The following is a 23,803-nucleotide window of genomic DNA, read 5'->3' as shown; positions in this document are numbered from 1 at the left end:
TTCTTGGAAATCGTATAGAAGCCTTTCATGGTTTCGTTTCGAAGTCGCCGGCTTAGAAAAGGTTCAGAGGATGACGAGTTGGAAATTTCAATTAAATAAATATTATGTAACAAACGCTACAAAATTTTCATAACCTAAAGTGTTAAAAGGAACATGGAAAGAATTACCATTTTATAATTTGACTTTTCATATTTAATAAAAAAACTTGAATAAACACTTCACTATTAGTTGAGTCAGCATGACAATAAAACATTAATTACCGAGTCATTATCCACGACTCACCATAGACCATTAAAATTGCAAAATCGCCACAGGCTGCGTGTTAAACTTCGCTGTGATCTTTTATTCTAAATTTCATTCTGCCATCGCTGATAAGATACTCGATAATTTCAAGATCACTTATGGATCTCGCAATTCGATCCAAGTTCTGTCAGAACGATTCGAAGACTTCTATAAAACATCATTCGCCAAGGACGCGAGTCTCGATTAATCATCGAGCTGAGGAACGAGGCAGGAATCGAGAAATTGTGTCCACGATCAAATTAATCCCATCAGTTGTCGCCCGCAGCAAACCGTATGCCCATTACCTCCCCGTTATATTACAAATTCGTTTCGCGGGATTCGAGCTGTCACCGAACTCGCGGGGCACGGGTTAACGAAGACGCCGTGAAACGGTTCGAAAGTTAACGCGTTTCCCGTGAAAAAGCCACTGATTGCTGTGTCCATTGTACGGTAATATGGTCACAGCACCCTACGGGACGTGTACAAACAGTTCGCAATATTTTATCGTTATCTCGGACGCGTCGGAATCCAAGGGAACGAGAATTCGCGAAACGGACGTTTCCGAAATGGAAACGGAAAGCATACTTTCGAACACTTTTTCGCGTTCGCCCATTATTTCTTCATAAACGTCCCCTTTATCTCTGCCCATCGACGTGTTCGGCGTGGTTCGACGAAAACGAAGGAGCGTGATGATATTTTCGATGCTACCCGCCATAAAAAAAAGATCCCCGAGAACCTTAAAAGGGTGCGCGGAGAGAGACAGAGGAACTAATGTCGAAGTGTGTAATTACGGTTCTCGATCTTGACAATTAGGAGCCGTTGGAAGCTGTCGGTAGCGAATAGGCTCCCACTTAGCTGCCGAAATTCCCAGCAGCCTTATCTCGGCGAATCGGGCTCGGTTATTCGTCGGGTTCTTCTAATTAAGAGGGGCCCCGCTAATTTTCTTTTTCCTTTTCTTTCTTTCCTCGACGGAATTGCCCCCTCGACAATTCGATCGCTTCTGTCGCGAAATCGGCCCTTTTTCCATGGTAATTTTTTCCTACCGTTGATTCGAGAGAATTCGATAACTTCACCTAAATACCGAGTTAATTTTACGAACGGCTTCAGCTTGATTACAAATTAATTAATCATCAAAATATGTATGCATCTGTTGACCACGTGAAATTGAAATTGAATGACACTGCGAAACAGCGGTGTCTGATTATGGCTGTTTCTACCGCGGATAATGAATGTTTTAATTAATTTCAGCAACGAAAATTTGTTTTTACGACCTCGATACCGAACAACGATCGGACGTTGTTCCCGTTCCGCGTTATGTAATTCGAAATGATCTTAAAACATAATTCGAGATCCCCTTATCGACGATCGTGTTTGTTTCTCGTACGTCAGCCGTGAACGGTGGACGGAATATGTGTATCGAGCGCGAATTCCAACAGCGGTGAGCAACGCCTACTTCTTTGCACATGTGTTGTTTCGTTGCTTTACGCAACTCGTCACCGCGAATGGCATCCTGTTACACCGTGCTTGATATAATTTTGTCCACTATCAACACGTACAGCTGTTGACTCATGAGAACCGACTCGCGAACTTAACACTTTAACGACCGATAGGCAGAGTATCAATAAATAACTTTCGATGCTAACGATCGCGGAGTGTCAAACAAATTAACACCTTCAATTGTTGTGTTCCTGACAAAAATTAGATTGAATGGAAAAAGAGTTACAGAGCCCTTTTCATACGAATGCTCATTTTTCTGTCGACTATCACAGATCATCAAAATGTTAATAAATTTTTTGGACAGTTTGTATACCTTAATAGTTTACAAGTACAATTTTATTCTAGAAAATCGTGAAACCTTTCAATCTCAAGTAGCAGAACATCATAATTCACTCTACTAACTGGGTTTGATAAGCGAGCCAATCGCTTCTTTATTTTTCAAACACTGCTATCGGGCATGTCAATACCACTTGGAACGATTTTATTTGATTAAAGGAAATCGTACGATTCTCTCGAGGAAAATCATTAGTATCATAATTAGCAATGTTGTTTACAATTGATAAGGAAAACAATTATTTAATAATAGAAAAACATTCCATCTTTCAATGAATAATGTTGACTATCAATAATCAGACGAATATAATTCATTATAGGGGTTGTCACTGACAAACGAGCTAATTGCCTTCACATTTCCACAAATTGACAGGGTCACCTTATCACTTTCCTCCTTAAACTTTTCCTAATTTTCCAAGAATCAGCAAATAAACGAATCAGCAAAATTAATCAACTCCGACGGTTCGAAGATTATTGCAAAGAAATCTTCCACCCAATAAACGAACAAATGTTCCACTTATGTCACCTCCGAACTCCACGCTCGAGCAATCAATTTTTCAATCAACGTTTCACTTAATCAATTTCTTTAGGACATTATCAATCGACTCACCAGTGTAACACCAGGCTGGCCAGACAACAGGGCTCTCGGTGTCCAGCTCCCTCATTCTCTCAGCGACCCGCGGACATCTCCACTCCGTACGTCCCGACGTGGCGGTGAGTATGTCCAGTTTGATCTATGTCACAGGATAGTCCGAGGAGAATCAATCATCGACGTCGACGACGAGAAACAACCCTCGCACAGTCTCTTACACAGCCCTTGTTCGTTCGCGCGGGATCTTAATGAACCCCTTCGTGAACCACCTGTTGAACGTCAAATCTGATCCACGCGCGAACGCACGCGTCCAGCTAGGATGATCATATAGAAACCGGCGAAGGATAATTCGCGAGGACAATGCGTCTCGACGGGTTTCGCGTTCGTCGTGCTTCTCTTCTGTCCGAGTCGCACGTCCAGCAACGATTCCAACGGACAGATAAGCACAGATAAGGAACCGTCCGCGGTGATAAGGCACGGGTTAACCGTCATCGACTCCGCTACACCTCTGGCCTTGCCACTTTCTCGACCGTGTGCTCGGCCACACAGTGACAATCTCTCACTTTCGCGTCACACGAAAATCGCGGACACTAAAATGTCACGGAAATGTCAATGAGCAAGTCGCGAATCGGTTGACACCTTCACCGTGTCTCCCCCTTTCCGAACTGCGTACCGGGGACCAGTCTCTTGTTCAAACGTCGCACTGATCCCCCCTGACGATCTCACTGACACTCGCGATCTATCACCTACGATGCGATCCTTGAACGAGCCTCGTTCCCGGATCGATCGAAGATCGTAAACACCGCGGGGAAGCTCGTCGATAATTTCCCGATAACGACGGCCAGTCGTCGTTGAATGCCGAGCGAGTTTTTCACCGAATTCGATTGTTTACACTACGCGAAGGTCCGTGTTTACTGGGCAAGGACGCAGAGGTACGTGGGTCAGCCGGGTAGCAACGAAATCGTTATGGAATACGCGGTCGATCGTTGCCTCCGCGGTTCGGGAGGATCGTTGACGTAGCGCAGGATGACACGACACTACAACACGGCACTGCTGCGTGAGGCGACGTCGAAGGAGACAGACGGAGACAGAGGGAGAAGGACGAAGCCGGGTAGGGGGTGAAAAGATGAGACAGAGAAAGGTGTAGAGAGAGTAAGAGAGAATAGTGACAGGGGGAAGGAGAAGGAAGAAGAAAAAAAGAAAGAGAAAGAAAGAGGAAGAGAGAGAGGGAAGAACCTGACCACCGGACACACTTGGCTTGGTAGGCACGACACACAGGTAAGCGGAGTGGCACTTAGGTTGGTGCACCTGCCGCGAGAGTCCGCGTCGTAATGGGAGCGGGGCAACGGGCGGCAGGTAGGCAGGCCCACCGCTCGTCAACCTACGGGGAAGGGGAATCAGTCACATGGCGAGGTGCCCCGCACTACCTGCGAACAAGGAGGTGGTAGCTGAAACCACTGGTGGTGGATAAAGGTCCATGGTGGTGGTGGCCAACTGTACGACGGTGGTGGTGGCCGACAGAAAGGAGTAGGAATCGAACAGGACCTCAAGAACGGAGCAGACAGTGTCGGAGTAACCTGTCGCCGACCTCTTTCCGCCTGGTCCCTCGGAATGGCCCACGGTGATGATATTTTCTTTATGAGTCTCAGCTAGATATATACCCACCAGGGGGCGAATGATTACGAATTGGAGTATCTTACTTGGGAAAAATTCACCACACAAAGAACTAAAATCATTTTGTCCGAATAAATCGCTCGCAGTTTAATTGGACGATGAAATAAAAACGAACGGAAGAAATAGAAATATAGATCGCCGAAAGAGGAAAGTGAGTCGTTCGTTTAGATTTCATTGGTGTTCAGACAAAAGGCGCACGTGGTACTTTCGTGTTTCCAGTGCCGACTATGGCTTCCTACAAAGGTCGTTGCCGAGTTCCATATTTGGATCCCCCCAAGGAACAGAAGGGTATTGAATTCCAGGCGTTTCCACCGATCCACGCTACAACCCGATGGCAGATTGTCTCCTGACTCGTCGTCCAGGAACGTCGTATCCTGTCTAACTACGTCTTTCTTTACGTCTCTAGCCGAGCGGAGTTACGTTTCGTCTAGCTGGACAGTGTATCGATAAAACGAGACAAGAATGCCTTGTTCCTGCGTAGCGCAAAGTATATGGATGCCCTTTTCGAACAATTGCTTGTAACTCCATATAAAAAAGATCAATGATTCAGCTACTTTCGTAAATTTGAAGACACTTGGACGTCGTTTGTATGTTCCTTCGGAAATTCTGCTCGATATCCAGGCATAGAATTATTCCCAGCCGAAAGGGTTAATACCAGTTGTAACCCCGCGGTCCCACGGCTTGGCTAGCGTATGTCGCAACATCGTTATCGCAACGGAATATCGGTATACAGCAATGTCCTGGAAGTGTTGCCCTAGGCGTTTCAGCCTGGCGACCAGGCCAGGACGGAGAGAGTGGAACGAGGCTGCAACCGTGCACTACGGTAGGGTACCGGCACGCTGAAGCGGATGAGAGCTTGTTAGGTTAACCATCACATTGTTTCACCGAGGGCGTGGTGGCGTGTTGTTCGGAACGTAGTGCGTGGAGAAGCCTCTTCTCCTTCGCGTTCGACTATCTTCTCCGAACGGAGCGAAGATCGGCACGGTGCGGCCGTACCATCGAGGGCGATATATTGCAACCGATATATATCACTTGCCGGCCACTCCACTTCCATACGTCGGTTCCAGCGTACATATGTACGCGTGGATCGCCTGCAGGCTGGCTTCAAGGTCCTCGTTTAGATATCCGTTCGCTTCGAGATTATTCGAGACAACGAGGACGAGTCGCCAGTTCGATACGTCCAACCCCGTAGCATCCTATCTGGCCTGGATCGGTTAGCTTCCGGAGCTAACGATTACCACCTCGGCCATTTTCTTTCGCGCTCTTCCATGATTAAACGGTCCATCGACCCTGCCCTCTCTGTCGCCTCTCTTGGGCGACAGATTACCGTCAGTCGAGCCTGGCTGTCGCTGCTTACGTTCATCGGAACTCGATATGCGATTAGAAATGGCCAACCTGGGATATGGTCGATAAAGAATCCAGTAATATCTAAGTCCCTATTTCATTTAAATACATCCTGAATAAGCCAACACTTTCGGAACAGTTACTTGGAGAGAAAAACGCCTGGAGCGATGAAACATTCTCTACCCGATCTATATTTCAAGAAACATCCAAGCAGGACGAGGAGTTGGCAAACGGAAGAGAGGATCGCCTCGGAATCGACACGTTAAAGCGTCCTCGGTGAAGTGGAAGCCACGGCTAGCCATAGCTCATCTTTGAGGCTGAAGTAACCAGTGGCGTTCATGAATACGTGTTCATTATTTATGAGCAACGCCTCCCCGCATCAACTGGACCAGCCTCCCTATCCTACCGGTAGGCACGAAGAGAGCCAACCGGATAACGTATTACGTCTTCATATTTTTTCCCCTGATGCACGGCCGGTAATTAAAGGTGCCCCGCCAAGGACTCGGATGATTTATCGGCGGTGCCGGTTCGGTCTGATAAGATGGGATCAGCTGATAACGAGCTGCCTTTTGTACATCGAGGCCAGAACCCGTGATCGAACTCGACTCTCTCCTCTCTTTTCTCCTCCACTGACAGGGACCGGTGTTATTCGAGCTTCGCCGCCGAACTGAACGACTCTTCAACGTTCAACGGCCTGTTTATGCTGACTTCGTTTAAACTCTTCGCGTGCACCGTTCGACGGGATGTCATAAATTTTGAATAAATTTTGGGTATCAATCCGTGTACCGTTGCATTGTGAAAAATCATTGGCAGAAATTGCAAAGTTAAGCAACATCATTTTCAAAAGCAACCTTCACATTTTATCTTCTTCACCCATTGGTCCCGTTGACTTAAAGAAATTTACGTCGACAAAACAGCGTTCTCGAGGTGGCGACCAGATACCCTGTGATGATTTCGAAGATTTAATTGAGACATTCAGCAGGTACTAAAAAAAACACTCCACCCCTTGAACCGTTGAGAAGTCCTCCTTGGCGCCATGGAACGTCCAAAGTATTCAGCGTGTTCCTGTTCGTGGCGAGAGGACGTTCCATCGGATTTTTCAGGTCGTTTCGAAGGACGTTTTATTGGCGGTCTGATTTACGAGGAGCCACGTTGGCCGCGTAATTTGTTGCGCCGTATTTAATTTGCTTTAAAAGCTGACCAACGGAGAACCGGAAGGGGACACACTCGGGCGAATGGACTCTCGTTGGCGCGTTAGGCGTAAAAACGATAACGGGCCAGCTGTTTTACGGATTTTTTATTATGACGTACGTGGTAAACACGCGACGCACCACGCTCTTAACGAACCATGAAGAGAGCAGGTTATCGACGAACGCGATAGGGCTGCTCGCTTTGATTCGCTCGTTTCTGATAGCGAACGGTGATTCGGTTCCATCCAAAGGGGATAGGCTTTTCATTTCTTAATTATTTAGTACTTAACAAATTTTTAAATTAATAAAAAAATCTACGTGAATTCAACAGGGTCGCCGGACGTTCAACAAATGTCAAGGGAAATTCATTAAGAAGAGGAAGGCGAGACTCGAAGAGCCGCGTTTCTCCGTTCAAGAGCGTAAAGTTCCGATGAAAAAGTTTCATGGCCTTTAAACCAAACCTCGCAGAACCACGCGAGTTTTTTCCACCGGTACAGAGAGAAACGAGGCTGCTTTCGTAACTTACGGCTAATTTCGATGCAATTTACGCGAATGTTCTGCTCGAGCGTTCAGCACGCAGGAAGAGACCGGGGCGAGTAATGTTTGCGGGTTTTAGTTAATTAAATACCTCGTTAGACGGTAGTGAGTACTAAACATAAACATTACTGAAAAGCGGCTGTTAAAATAATCTGAAAATACATATGTTCATTTCTTTTAATCTTCCATGCGCATTAAAGCAATTTAAAAAAATAGTATGTAACTAATAAAAGAATTCAAAAGGAACTCTTGGACGTTTTACTTTGTACATTATTTATACAATGTAACACTTGAAGAAGAAACATTCGATTCCAACGAAAATCAAAGAACCGGAAGCTGAGCGGAGGCGTTGGACGCGCGAGAGTCGGGGGCGAAGTTTCTTTCCGTTCGAAATCCCGACAGAGCCGTGTTCGCGCCGATTAACATCGCGCCGCGTGCGAAACGATAAATAGGATGATAAATGCGAACACGCACGATTATAGCAGCGGAGGTAGCAGCGTCAGATGCCGATGAATCAGCGTAGGTAAAGGTCAGAGGGATAAACGTGCACTTGAAAGGTCAAGGAAACGGTCAGCCATCCAATGGGATTCGAGTAAAAATAGATACGTGATCCGCGTTTTAATTATCCACCCTTTGAAAAGAAAAAAAGAAAATATTCACGAGCCTTATACGTCGCTTACGCAACCGTGCCCGTTTCAGGAACTCGTTAATTATATTGCTCTTGACCGGTGTCTGCTAGAGCAATCGAAGTGTAATTGAAACGGACAGGCCACGCGCCTGATCCATTTAGAATATCCGCTGAATAATTTCTTGTATTTCGGATTTTTAAGTTCGGTATATAACTAAAATTGACTACAAGAAACCGATTAAAGTTGGTTTCAGAGCTGGATGTTTTACCGTTTTCGAGATATCGTGGTAAGGTTAGGTTCCGTGTATGCGCAGTATAGCGCATGCGCAGTATTAAATAGCGCATGCGCAGTATCGAATAGCGCATGCGTAGTCCCAAAATTGTAGAAAAATTTCTTACCACGATATCTCCAAAACGGTAAAACATCCAGCTCTGAAACCAACTTTAATCGGTTTCTTGTAGTGAATTTAGGTTATATACCGAACCTGAGCCATTCGAAAACTTATCCGATCTTTCGAAGAAACGAAGAATTATCGAGCATGGTTGCACGTTTATTGACGATCCAAACCTAAGAGTGGTATGGCAGGGAATTAGTGAGCGTCTATTGGGGTCCACATGATTTATCAGTTGCGTTAAAATAATTTGATTGCTTGAAAACAAATCAAATAACAAGTTAACGCGTTTTACCTTCGAACGGGGACATCGACACCAAGGAAAGACTGGAAAACAACGTACTACTTCAGGAAAGCAATTAAAGCTTCCTATCAGTAACAAATTAATCTATTCTCCTTGGGGAAAGGTGGACACGGACGCAAACAAGAACTCCCTCAGCTATTCCAATCAACGCATGCAATCAAGCAACCATTATTCCTCACGGAACATCATCGAACAGCGTGCCACTTGTCATCGATCCGGCGTTACTGTATAAAACCGATATTTTACGAGCAATAATTTACAAAAGAGCCGGCCGCGCCACGCACGAAAGGTGTCTTCGAAAAACGAAACGGATCATCGACCAATTTATTATAGGATGGCGTTGACGTTTTTACCAATAAACAAGGAACTCTTAATTAACCGTGAACCGTTTGTGAACACATCCCGAAGGTGTCACCGAACGTCTTTCTATACTTAATTTATATAATTGCGCGTTTTACGGCACGCACTTTATTAACATTTCTACGAATTGGTCTGTCGGTATTTTCCCTCTTCCTTCTTTTTTTTCCTAATTTAACACAATTTCGACAGTCGAAGAGGCGCATGTAAAGGAGAAAACATCGTAAATTCATCATCCAGACGTTAAGTACGAATGTATCGTTGGAAGCACAGTAATAATTAAGGGAAACGACCTGGGGAATATCAAATATTTTTATTGAATGTGAATCCACGTGCTACTGAGAGCTTCTGAAAAGAGGACGTTCAGCTGAATAAAAATTAAACATATCCTACCAAATATTATAACGTCTACTTGGCAAATGTAAATAGTTTGCGTTAAATAAAGAAAATTAAACTTTTCTATGACTTAAATATCTTTCATTGCATCCCGAACCAAGTTCACCAACCTCGACCCATAATTTGTCTGCGGCCTTTGAATTCGTACCACTGGCTGGTCCGATAACGAGCCTTTCTGATTAAAGTTTATTACCAGACCGCTGTATCAGATAAGACTTCCGTGTTTCTCGTCCGAGATGACGCGAGTATCGTACGAGAAGCGGTACCCTCGTCCTAGACCTCGAATGAAGATTTTATAGGCTACCTTGAGCACCGTCTCGTCCCACGAGACGCATCATCCCTTTCGACGGTGAAACTTCTTCGCCCTCGTTTTCACGGTGGATGCTTCATTCGAGTATTGAATTGTTTACGGCTTCTAAATAAGTGACCCTCCGATTCCCAAACAATTTGCCCTGGCCACGAATTGCTCGTAAATAAAGATAATCTATTCTACCCGGAAGATAAAAATCGCTTGCTCGATGGACGAACTTTGGATGAAAAGAGAAGAAGATTTGGTCGAAGAAGGAGGCGAGGAGAGGCGTGTATCGTGTCTTCCCCAACGGGTGAACGATCTTTCAGTTATTCATTTTTACACCGTTCATTGGTCGGACTTTACGAGGCAAAAATGGTGAAATTGCACTTTGTGCAACCTGCGTGCCCTCTCCTTCTTTCCCTTATTCTTATACCTGACCTTCTCGCTGCTCCGGTGAACCCGATCATGGGAAAGTTCGGGATTTCTCTCACGGCTTTCAGAAAGATTAGATTAAATTGGTAGCCAACCCGTCGACTAATCTTTCAATCTAATACCTCGACTTCCTCTTTAGAATTACTAGTTATAATTCCGACGTTCCTCAGAAGCTTCATTCTTGTCGGACCCCCGCATGATAGTCATCTGGCTAAGTAAGTTCGCGTAAAGCGTTCGAGAGGAAATACAATCAAGGAAACGAGATAGAGGCGGAACGGTATAAAACGTGCGAAATGTAACATATCGAGGCTGGCCGGTCTGATCGGTGATCAATAATGGCAGCGAAGCAGCAACGCAACGCTGAGGAAGAAGCAGAAGAGTAACCAGAAGGTTCCAGTAGAGGAAGAAGAGGTGAAAGAAGAAGTAGGAGAAGAGGAACGATGAAGAAGAGCAACAAAAGGCGCAGCCTCGGGTGCCGGGCGGGGCTCAGATGTTTATCCCGGTCGACCTCTTCCCCTAGCTCTCTTCAGGCCCCTCTTCGTGGTCTCTAACGTGCCCCCTTCACCTCGCTTCTTGCGGAGAAGCGCGCCCTCGGCGATCCACAGCTATAGAACGTTGCATCTACGTTATATGCGTGCTTTTGTGGCTCGGATGCGCTCCCAGTGGCGTCGCAAGCATCGATCTTTCATTTTCCATGATAAACTGATCAGGTTTGAAGGAAAAATGTTCGTTTTTTTTTTTTTAAATCATGCAGTTTGCCGTTGGACACTTGCAAATTAGAAATAACACCTCATAATTCTAGAAAGCTTCAGTCGCAAGTGACAAAACGATAACGACTAGCATAATATCGATCAATTATGCAAAAGAATGCAGATAGCATTGCGAAGTGGTTCGACGTAACGCGAGGTTGTTCACTTTGATAGCGATATTCGCTGATAATAGAGGGACGCGTAAAGGAAGCGAGGAGGACGAGGTCGTCGGCACGTGACGAGCCGTTGGACGCTCGGTACCGGTAAAAAAGCAACGTTAATCAGACACTTCGCATCGCCTCTATTCAGCTCCCGGCGAGCTGGAGTGATCTAGCTCGCAGCAGGTTCTTCGGGGCAAAAAATCGATGAATGAACCTTCCCTGGGGCGGAGGCTCGCGTTTCTCTTCTTGCTCGACCAAATTCTCCTTGCGAGCCGATCTTTCGTTGCTCGAAGAATCCGCGAATTGTTCCGCGTGATTAACTGCGTTCGTCGGAGATCGAGCAACAATTAATGGATACCTCTGCTTTGCGACACGATCAATGTTTTATTAGGATGAAACGTTGATCGCCGAGGCGGAGCCATTGAACGTTTGATTTCGATAAGTTTGTTATGGGAAATATTTGATGGGAAGCAATGAAAAATTGCAAAATGTTTTTTTAACGGGACCAATCGGGAGACGTACTCTGAAAGATGCAAAAGGTTTCGTTCCGATTGGTCCATCCTTCTTGGAGTAGACTAGTGGAATTAATTTTGGACACTTTTAAATTTTTACTTAAATTTCGCGTTTATTCAAATTATTTAATATATGATCATTTATATTTTATATTCTAATCATTGTTTTCTAATTTTAGAGCGTCGCTTATATAAAAAAATCAGTAAAAGGACCGTTTATAGCTATACTTTTAACATACAATAAAAGTTACAATTTCAACACATGAAAGGAGGTAGAAAAAAATTAATATATCCTTTCATCCTGTGATTGGCTATTGCACATCATGCGACGTTTTGTGTTGCCAGGCGCAAAAAAATTTTCAAACGTTTACAAATCAAATCATGTGAAAATATTAAGTATCAGCAATAAAAATATTACGATATCAATTTAGCATAGCAGAATATATATTTTCAGCACAAATATTTTTATTCAAAGTGTCCAGAATTAATTCCACTAGTATACATGAGAAAAAAATATACTGATCGAATTGAACAACCTCCTCCTTTTTAGAAGTCAGTTAAAAAATGACATCACCGATGGTTCTGAATTGAAATCAAAATCAGAATCTGGTAAATGAACCTCTCCGAGCGTACATATATGCCTTTCATATTAATGGACCAACTCGGACGTACATATACGTCTTTCGCATCGAAAAGGTCAAAACGGAGCAAAGTCGAAGGCAGAACCCCAATGGCGAAACAAAGGGTTCCTGAATCCCCTAGGGATCGTTAGCAACGAGCACGTATCCCGCTGATGACGCACTTCCGGCCGAGTGAACCCCCACGGTGGCCCTGTGATAATTCCGGGGGATCGAGAAACAGCTCGAGATCCATCCACCGTGACTCCGTGGCCCCGTGACGACCCCGAAGAGAAAATGTTTGCTCTTGTTGCGGTGCGCGCACCGGGGAGAGCAGAGAGGTACGGGCCGAGATAAAGGCTGAAGAGGAAGGAGCGGAGAAGCGAAGGTAAGATGAAAAACATGAAAACGAAGAGGAGGATGAGGGAGATGCCCGATGCAACGCCTAGCCTCCGAAGGAGCTGAGTGCCGGGCAAAGCCGATGGTAGCGGTTCGCTCATCATTGTAATTACTTCGCGAGGATGTACCAGTATATTGGATCATTATCGACCGCTCCATATCTACCACCTAGCCCATAAGTATAGACTTATGCTCCCGGTGCCCCCTAACAGCCACCATACGCCTCCACCGAACGCGCGTATATCTTCCACCTCGACGAGGGGAATCTTCGGTTATATTGCCACACTCGTATACACGCTGAGGAAATAACTATTGCCACTTGGAATGTAACTTGTTGCTTCGTTATCCTCAGCTGATCAAAGTGTGCGATGGTGTGAAATTGATAGGGGGAGAGATGTATCGATGAATCGGTGAGGTATCGATGGGTATTGTGTTCCATTTTGATCTTCGAAATTTCGATAAAACGATTTGACAGTTTAAAAAATGAATAATCATTATACAATTCTGTATTTTTAACATCGCTATCAAAAGACTAATAGCTGTACTCTGTAGAAAAAGTTAATGAAAAGACACCGATAAGCCTGAGGAAACACCACGCCTATCTTGAATAATCTCTAAATTGCTTGTCGTTAAATCCTTGGAAAAGGAGAAAAATTCCGTCCGTATCTAGAAAGCATCGTAACTCCTTTTCCAATTACTTTGTCGCGGTATAAATCACAGGAAAAAAGGTTCACGTTCATGCAAATTGGTATCAATGAACACCTCGGGCTGAATTCGCCCCTTCGAACAACATGTGGCCGAGTTATTTCAAGTGGCAACGGTTATTACCTCACCCTATATATCGAAGGGAATATATACTCCGGCACAGAGATGGGATCACGTATATCTAACGATACGGGAGCAGATACGATTGTGTTGGTGTTCCACACACAAGACGGGAATCACGATCTTGGCACGTACCGGTTAACGACTCGTTCGTACGAGTACTCCTGATCAAATAACCACGACCCGAACAACTTTCTCGGGGATCTGCATCGGTGTCGAAAAGGCACACGTTCACGAAAGAGATTGGAACCGTGGATCGCGGAAGCTCGATCCGTACGCCTAACGATCGCTGACATTAGACGTGTAATTACGCCACGAGTCTCAGCCACTTGCTGGAACTTGCTTCGCGTTTGATTCGTTAATGAACAGACTCGATGTTAATTATCGACAGCCGGTGATTTATGAAGCGCGAGTAACGCTTGCGGTGGGTTTTCTTAACGAGCAATTTGCATCGCGAACTCGTTCTTTTCGAATGATGGAATAATATTCTTTTCCCCCTTTGATTGACGGAAGCGTGCCGTGTCTTGAAAATTTACACATTTATTAATATTTTTTAAATACTCCAATCTTAATACCTTGGAAATTGTTCTACGCCCTAGAAACTGGCCCTTGGAATGCCGTAGAAATTCGATCGCGAACTTGTCAACCCGGTCGATGTGACCGCGAAAAGGGAGATCGCTTTCGCTCGATACTTCTCCGTCTTCGAATAAAAGTTCTCCATAAAAGTTCACGAAGAAAATGGTAAGAATCTTCTGAAAAGCGATCGTTAGATTTGAAAGTGGTTAGATAAGGGACACTGTTTCGCGCAGGATCAATCCAGGACGTACAACGGGAGCCGTTGAGGCAACGGGAGCGTATCGAAAGATGCGCCGTCGATAATCCTTCAGGGTAGGTCGGCGTGCATCGTGCACGGCCCTATCGAGCCGATGCACAAGTCCGACCGAGGCAGCTGCTCGGTCAGTATCAGAAGCAGCAACAGCAGCAACAGCATCGGGCGAGGGAAAAGAGAGGGGAAACGAGAAGTTATCCGGTCTCTTTCTCCATCCTTTCCTTTAACCTCTGCTTCGCTTCCTCGACCGCCTCCGACCTACGTGTAGATGCTCAGGTGTAAAACCGTTGATTGCCACGGCAGTATTTTCTCTTTGCACGGCACGATGGGTAGCAGCGGTGGGCGTGCCGGCCACGACCGAAGGTAGACGGCCAAGGCCTCCTCTCATCATGCTACCGCGATTATGTTTATTATACTTTGGCACACGCGTGTGCGTACGTGCGAGTACTTGCATCTGGCCTCGCCTATGCGCGACCAACTTGATGCCAGGACACGTTGCTACTCGAAGAACACGGTTTGCCGTAACTTCGATATCGACGCCCTGTAATTCGTAGAACGATGATGAAGAGGGAACGATTGAGACGGATTAAAGTTTTAATGGGCTTTCTACGGCTCCTGGGGCTTTCTGATAAACGTCTTAGTATTAATTGGGAACCTTGATGAGAGAGGTTCTTCTTGGAGAAGATTGTATCTTCTTATTTTTAGTTGGTTGGAATGCTGGTTCGAAAGGGATGTCTTTTAGAAGATATTAAATTTTAAAAATGAACCAAATAATTAGAATTCGTCTGATTAATTAGAATCGTATAAAATTCTTCCGGGGTAAAAATTCACTTTACCCACGAGATACTTGCGTACCGTCTCAATTACTAGAAATTGATACGTTCTTGGTCCCTGGGGAAGCTGATCGAATCGATATTCTCATCGAAGACCGCTCGGTGCATCATTATCAATGACGCTGGTATCACGGGTACGCATGTATCAGGTTCGAACTCGAGCGTCGACGAGGAGGATGAGGCTGGCTTAGAATTCCATCGAGGTGGAGCCTTGACATTTCGTGGCCTGGAATCGACCGGCATAATTGATCGGCCTCTGCGGCTCCCATTCGTCGAACGACCGTGCTATTCCAATGCGTCTGGTACGGTTACGACAAAGTCCGCGTACGACCTCGTCAAACGAAGGAACGCGACCGACTTGACTTTGCCAACTAGATACTAGCCTCGTGAAATTAACTGGAGGGGATTGGCTGTCTGTCATCTTTCATGAATATTACACACCTCGAAATATCAGATTCCCTCGTGAAATGGCAAAGAACTTATAATTTAACACATTATCCATCGGCCATAAATAAAATAGATATCCACTACCCCTAAAGATTAAAAGTCCATTCTTTCCAATTTCCTCTTAATTAACTTTCATTATTTAATTATATGTGAATTTATAATAATCAAAATTAATTGATTTTTATTCAACAACCGATTAACTATGATCAAGAAGAATAATAAAATAAAGGTCTACTGCTTAAAAATGTTTAAACAAATTACTAATGACCTCCTTTATGACCTCCTTACCATTGCGCACCCATTGAAAATAAATCGTCTTAAAGACACTGGCACAAATTACACCTTCTATCGTCTTAGTTACCGATAGCTCGTCGTTGGTGACGATTTTTCAAAGGTGCCCGCGGGGCGAACGCATAGGGGAGAAAAAAATCCCGCGATCACGGCACGAAGACGCTCCACGATACCTGTCATTACCACGCACGGTCGTGCAATTCGTTCTGGTTAAACGGACGTTCGGTCAGGCTGTTCGAGCAGGGCAAACAAACGACAAGACGGTTGCAATTTCGCGTCGTTAACGAGCAGAAAGCGTCGAGGTTCAGAGGCGCGTGTGTGAACGGACCAATAACGTGGCTCGAGGCGTACTAAAAATTTTATAGCGTCCGCGGGGACAGAGCGGTGGCGAGACCCTGTTTAACAAAGTAACGACTACAATTATTCTGCGTTACATCCGCCACGCGGAGACCGGGATACCCTCGCGAGCCACCACGGTGCAATTTACCGGAGATAATCGTCGATCAACGGGAGTTACTACCGCTGGATATTGTCAGCTACTCGTTTACATTGCAACGATATCCGAGCTGAGTCGACCGTCGGGAGATCGCATAAACAAATGGTTTATTAAACGGCCCTTCTGCTCTTCTTTCGCACGATGATTTGCCCGAGGCGCGGAGACTTAAACGCGCGGTGAAGACGGTGTTTTTAATACTACTGATTTTCTCAAGGATATTGTAACACGGAAGTCGCATGAAATTGTGTTTAGTTCTCTGAATAACCTGGTTGGTTCTTTTTTATTTTTAAAAGGAAACTGAGTTTCTAATGATAAAATGAAAAATTGAAAAAAATTTTAAAAACTTATATAAATTGAAGGGAGGATAGAATCCATCAAGCAAAGATTCAATGGCAATGAGGTTTGCGTGCAGCAGGATATCGTCTTCCTTGTCAGATAACAAAGCATTCCAACCCTCGGTCGGCATGGGGCTCGAGTGTATAGGTAAAGCTGCTCGCGTGGTTCGTGTCGTGGCTCGTTCAATTTACATAAACACGTACTCATTGATTGCCGGGGCCAGATTGCCAGGCGTTATTACTTCTACGACCGGTTAACTTCGCCGTAGGACCGCGAATAATCGTTCAACCCTAATCGTTTCGCTACGCATCGACCAGGACTGCTGCATCGATGCACCATGATTCCAGAGTGTCCTGGCCATTTTATTTTGGATACCTGAATGGGCTACGCGCGATTAACCTTGCTAAGCGAGTTTCATTGTCTTAAAATGATAACTTGATTGCTTTGATACTTTTGTAAATAACGGCAAAGGCTTAGAGATTATCGAAGCCTAATTGCTATGCTGTTGAAAAAATGTCCTCTTTTATAATTAAAAATAAATGATGTTTCAAAACTCACCAAATTGGAACGAGAAGGAAGCACCAGCATCGGGAAATCCGTTCTTCTCCGAACCTGAAACAAAACAATAGTACCGTCAGATCGAGGAACTGATAGCCGATCAATGCAGATCGATAAACAGTAGGATCGAGCAAACGCGGATGCAAGAACCACCCACGATGTAACCCTTTCCACGTATTGTCATTAAAGAGACCGCCTTAGATGTTGGATCCAAGGATTCGTACGATCTCAATGGGAAGATTTCAATCGCATCCATCTTGGATTCGAATCAGACCCACGAGATCTACGTTTCATTGTCTAACAAAGTGTGATGAGCGATGTAAACGTGTGTTCTAGAATCGTACAGGCACGTTGATTGATCAAGTATAATAGAATGGATCAATTATGTAACGAATAATGTTGTAATACCTTAACATTTATTACCAGCCGCCTGTCTAACGTTAGAGAAACACATTATGCAACTGCATAAGTAAAACGAGTAAAAGTGACTAAATTCCTCGTATATCTTTATTCAAATTTTTCAACCGACTCTGTTTCGAAACAGGCGAAATTTCTCTGCTATCAAATAATTAAGAGCTAATTGCAAATCAGAATATCATACATATCGAGCGAATGATCGAAGTTAGAAGATTCTGGTTTCGTTCATCTGCACTGATAGCGCGGAACGCGCGAGAGGGGGTAGCAATTCCAATCACTCGGGGATGGAACGCGTATCGATCGATCGATCGATCGAGGAATACCACGTGCTTCGCAACTGCATCTGTAGATGCTAGTGGAGAGCACCACCCACGAAGTGGCTGCTTAGCATGCAAGACCAACTAGAAGCCAGCTACCTACCTATCTGACAAGGTTAACTAATACTGTTTCTCTAGTCGCGCGCCTCGGCTGATTAGAACTGTGTCGATAAATAAACAGAGGTGATCAATTGATTAAGAAATATCATTGAAAATTTTCAATAAAACAGAAAAGATGTTGGAATAATTTTGTGTTATCACAGGACAAAATATTATCAAACTATGACTGTCTCTCATTTACAATCACTTATACGAGCACCTATCTGAACAGGTTAATTAAATCAAACGTAATCAGCCAACAGAAGCGAGCTGTCGTTGCGGATGGATTTAATTGGTCTCCAGTCGGAAAGCATGCATTATTCCGAGATGGAAGACAGGCACGACGGAGTCACGTCAAAACGTTCAAAATGAGAAAACCTCGCAGCGGGACACCAGCTACCGAGCTTTCCAGGCTTTGCCGCGACTTTTTCTTCGTCCACGCGCTCAGGCGGATTGGAAGCCGTTGCCTCAGAGGATTCCCAGCATGGGGCTTGCTCCTCGCGAGCGCCATGCCAATGGAATTGCGCGATTACTCGCTTTCTTGGTGCTTCAACGTCCACCACCGTCGGAAGACAGGCGTATTAAGTCATAAATTCGCGATTAAACACCGCCTGTTTCCTGTCCGCGACTTCTTTATTCCTCGATACCGATTCGAAGACAGAGATCGTATTTCCTTTTTATTTTTATTTTCTAATTTTCATACGAGGGGTATTGAACTTACCGGTATATGTATGCGGCATGAAACGGAACGCACAATCGATGCTGAACATCTCGATGATTCGTTTTCTTAATTAATTCCTTGATGACACTCATTTGTATACAGTTTATATTAACACTGTCAATTGTTTATTTTTAGTTTGTCTTAGGAGCACCTAACCCTCGGATGGGTGCTGTGTGTTATAAAAGAGAAATGATAATTCAGAAAGACCTAAGAAATTCAAACAAGATTTATAGTTTCCAGAGGAATTACATAGTAAAGTATCTCTCCACATAACGTATCAGGTATTCTAACAATTTCTTCCCACCGGGAATTACTAAACATGTCGAGCAGCCGCAGATCGTTTCACCGACCGCACGATCTCTGGAAACAGATCCAATTGGATCGTCCGATCGAAAACGTGCATACACGTACGATATACGGTGATCTGTTACCGGATCGCGTTAACGCGAAAAACAGTAGCCCGTTCTGCATCCGGGGAAGAACGACACGCCTGGTTTGCCAGCCGGACTATCAGAGGAATCGCGCGAAATAGTACGGTTACGACGTGTTTTATGATCCGCGTTGTAAGTGCGCGTTCCTTTCTAGCGGCAAAGTGGCAAAACCATCGTGATAAAGGCACGCAGCCGAGGGAAACCACCTTAGCCGGCCGCAATCCTAACCGTGCTAAAGGGAACGCGGAGGGAAATCAGCGTTGGTTTTTCTGTTCTACCGCGTCGTTTCGAGTGGCAGGCCGCGCCTAGTCGACGGATAGTTTCATCGCGTTATAAAACAGTAATCTATGGCTTGTCAAGAATGACTGGCAGATGATTATTAGTTTCGTCAAGTGGATTATAGTCGTTTAAATGTAGACGATGAGTGAAATTGGGAATGTAAGAGGAATAAATGAAAATTGAAAACCGGAGATAAGAATGTGGTATTCATAAATCCTACCGAACGGTCCTTTTTTATTCGACGACGAAATGTTGAAGATAAAATGGTGGACAGAATGGTAGGAAATTAAAATACTCGGAAGCTTTAGAAAGTAGAAAGCGCGGATAGGAACGTTCTCGAGCGTGTTTCCTCGTAAAAAATGTCGTGTCCGAGTAACATTCCTTGCTGACTCTCCTAGATGAACAGCCTGAAGCGTGAAACAAACGATTCGCGCGCATTTCTCTATACCGTTTGACCATGAAGAAATAAATCGCGCGACCGGTGCACAACGCCGATCGTTCCCTCGTTCTTTCATCCTTTTTAAAACTATGACTCACGGAAAGACCGTGCTGTACAGTTACAGAAGCGTAACGTAACAGTTTCCGATGGAGAAAAACCGAGGAATTCCTAGGGAAGCCATGCAAAATAGCAGGCAACACCCGAAGAAACGTGAACCCTGCCACATCGTACGGGCAACAATGAATTCCAGGCTAAATCGATTCGCGTCTGTCGAACCGTGACTCGATACGGCATAATTGCGATAATTGGAATCGAAGAAAAAGTTGATGTTCCAAGTCCACGACGAGCGTTCCTCGTTTTTGCTCGTTTCGGGTTTCTAACGACCAATGGGGATTCCTTTTTCTAGAGAACACCGGTTGCAGATTTCTATCATCTTTTCTAAGCAACGTCGGGTTCGCTTAACGTTCGGAGAAATTAGGATGGAAAGAAACGACGGCGATATATTGCAGGGAAAAATTAGTAATTCAATAATATTAAATTGAATTATGTTTGATATTTCAGTAAAATTCCCATTATTTATAAGAAAATATTACTCCCACTGCTATAAATTCACTATTTTGTTTGAAAGCATCGACACTTAACCCATTGATTTACTGAACGATCCCCATAATAATTAGTATTCAATAATATTAAATTGAATTATGTTTGATATTTTAATAAAATTTTCAATTTTTCCCATTACTTATCAGAGAATATTACTCCCACTGCTATAAATTCACTATTTTGTTTGAAAGCATTACATTGTTCACCTTTATCGACACTTAAACCCATTGATTTATTGAACGACCCCCATAATGGCTCGTCGAATGAAGAAAGAGCCATGAACCCACCATGAAGCGGGTTGTTGCGACGAAACCTTAGATCACCATTCGAAAAGAGGATGAATGAAGAGCGACTCGTTAGTCGCGATAGTTTCGCGTGATGGATGGAGTATCCGAGGCTTCCTGGTAGATCAAAAGGAACGGAGGAGCGTGAAGAACGAGCACGTGGCGTGGGTGTTAGCTGGGATAGAGCGAAGGGAACGAAGGAGCACGCGTTGTGGGCGGACCTCGAGAAGGTGGTGGAGGTTCAGGAGGCGGCATTGGTAGGGGGCCACCTCGATAAAACCAGAAGTACCAAGGTAAGGCGATTCAAACTTTCTTTAGATCAACGTAAGAGGACTTTCTTCTTTAGCGAAGGTTCTTTCTTCAAATCAGTCTACCAAGACTTCTTTCACTTCTGTTAATTTTAAAAAAAAATTTTTAACTGTTCAAGTTTAAAAGAAGAAAATTATCCTATCAATTTTTCTTCATTAATTATCATTTTCCCGGGGAAAATCACGTCGAAGAAACAACGCTATTCTCTGATCACTTTCTCCTGCCCTTTCGAGACCGGATTTGCATAGAGCCATGGTTGATTGCTCGTAATTAGCGACGCGTGGCCCGCGCCCACGTCGGGTCAATCTGGTCGAGGTAGACGAGGATGATCTCTGCTAACGAACCGTACTCTAAGGTCGTTCACGAGGCACCTACGATACTTACGCACCTACGCACTCACACACGAAGAAACCTGTGTGGTGTTCCTCTCGGATAATCAACGTGACGATTCACTCTACGATCGTGGTCAGTGTTTCTCGACTGCTCGATCCTCTCTGCCGTGGATTAATTTGCGATATTGTTGGTGCAATAGCTGATGCAGATTCAGTGACATTATGCATGTGCATAAAAGGCTGCAGAGATTTTCTTAGTTTGATACGTGGTATTGTAAAAATTTTCATAATTGATATATATTTCTGTTCTGCAGAAGTTGTTAAAATTTATGTGGAATTCAGAAAAATGATAAAATTTAAATTGAAAATGTTTTATCTTTACGAGGGACTAGAAAATTAGACATTGTACAGCCTGATTCGCAAAGAAGATAAAAAGAAAGAATAGTTCGATATATAAAATGATCATAAAATTGTAGAACATTGAGGAAGTTCCATATAATGTAAGAAAAACGACGTGACAAATGATAGCTGTATTCGGAGAACATTTCCAGACGTGCAAGTAATTTGTCCGAATAAAAGGTTCGCGAAGAAACGATTTTCAGACCGGTGAAGTCGATTTCTTTCAGGATGGAAGTCTCTTACGTTCTCTGTACCGCGATAAAGCGACTTTACTGCCGATATCCGGAATAATTTATTGTCATTACATTCATCATGCTGACTGTAATGCGCGACACTCACATTCAGAGAGAAAGCACTGCATCTGGAGTAATGTTACTACGTACTAACGCCGATTTACGAGCGACATTTGCCCATGCGTTTAACAGACACCACCGACGACAATTTCAACGCTAATTTATCCATCGAATCTAAAGCTAGATATGCAAATATTTTCCTAGGTTTAACAGTAATGCCTTGTGCTGGACGCAGTGCAATTCAAGAAGCAACGGAGAGAAAGTTTATGCAAAGAGAGTACAATTTAAAGAATAATGAAAACGAAAAAGATTAATATTTATTGTTTAATATTTTGAAACAGATCCTGAGAAATGATTTTATTCTTTGAAAATGCGAATTTATATGGATATTAATATTAATACTTAATATCAATGCCTTAAAAAGGGGATCCATTAATCCAATTTTGTGAACAAACGAATCCCTTCTTTTATGAATAAGAAAAATTGAGAACACCTGATTTATTATTCATTCACTATACATGCCTTTGTTTAATAAAAAATAAATTCACAACCGAATGTTAATATTTCATATGTAAAAGCTGACGATGAGTCAGAATTCAAAGTTAAGAAAATTCCAATTAGCAAAATGTGGAGGGACACTTGTACCACTATCAAAAATAAAGATTAATTAAATAATATTGCCTACACACTTAGGGTGGTTTCCTGTTCTACATAATTACCAATTAACGTCAGCCTATTTCCATTCCCAAATTCGAAAAGGAACATACAAAACTACAGTGGGTGATCAAATTATTAGAGCCACTTGCATAAATTGATAATTTTATATAAATATCAATAATTCTTTAATAAAAACCGAATTAAACGGAGTTTTTGTTATTTTTGATACTTGTAAAATTATGATACCCAGTTGAAAAAAGTGAAAATTCTTGACTGGCCTAGAAATTCCTCGAACCTCAACCCCATCGAAAATTTATGGAAATATTTATTATTGTTAATAAATGTCAATTGATTGAACATCTGATAAAAATATGAATTGCTTAAAATTGAGGCAGTTGAATCTTTTAAATGTATTTGTTTATTTTTTTGAACATTAATAGCGGAGAATTATTGATTAAAAATTACAAAATATAAAAACCTTAAAAGTGTGGCTCTATTTCAATCAAACACGAAAATTCAATTTTTCATACCATGGCTCTAATAATTTGATCACCCACTGTAATTCACCGTCCCATGGAAGACGATTCTATTCGCCACGAAGAAGGCAATGATCGCACGGTTGGAACATCAACTCCATCAGCGCGCCGCCGCCGAGCGGGCGTTGTAAAGATCAAATCGATGCGTCGTTACACCTTGTCACGAGGCTGCACTCCGCTGCGTCTGCAGCCAGATGCACTCGCTGCACTTGCACACGGACGAACGCGAGGCTGGTGCGCGCAACGGACGCCGACCCTGCTCGAATCGAACCGTGTCAAGGTTTCGCGAATTCGAACACTCGTAACCCTATTCCCCCCTGGTGACGGTGATACGACGCGAGACGCGTTGGTCAAGTTTTTCCGCGGAACGCGAGACGACACCGC

At 43.8% G+C, this 23,803-nt stretch overlaps 1 protein-coding gene across 3 annotated transcripts in view; it reads right to left on the bottom strand.

The window, feature by feature from the left end:
• The window catches only part of LOC114875904 (proline-rich protein 36-like), a 117,289-nt gene extending 94,266 nt beyond the window's left edge, over positions 1 to 23,023 (bottom strand). The window contains exons 1-3 of one of the 3 annotated variants that reach the window (XM_029186740.2): positions 22,946 to 23,023; positions 18,858 to 19,026; positions 17,304 to 17,357 (exon numbers count right to left, since the gene is read on the bottom strand). In XM_029186740.2, coding sequence (XP_029042573.2) covers positions 17,304 to 17,357; positions 18,858 to 18,906 — 103 coding nt within the window. In that variant the 5' untranslated portion in view covers positions 18,907 to 19,026; positions 22,946 to 23,023. Of the gene's footprint in view, positions 1 to 2,722; positions 5,619 to 17,303; positions 17,358 to 18,857; positions 19,027 to 22,945 lie in introns of those variants that run through there. The other 2 variants (XM_029186737.2, XM_029186739.2) reach the window with 2 other exon arrangements.
• Between the last annotated feature and the right edge of the window lie 780 nt (positions 23,024 to 23,803).

This window comes from Osmia bicornis, chromosome 14, assembly GCF_907164935.1.
Source record: "Osmia bicornis bicornis chromosome 14, iOsmBic2.1, whole genome shotgun sequence".
Classification (NCBI taxonomy): Eukaryota; Metazoa; Arthropoda; class Insecta; order Hymenoptera; family Megachilidae; genus Osmia; species Osmia bicornis.
The sequence above is the reverse complement of the archived record's forward strand: the minus strand, read 5'-3'. Positions and strand labels throughout refer to the sequence as shown.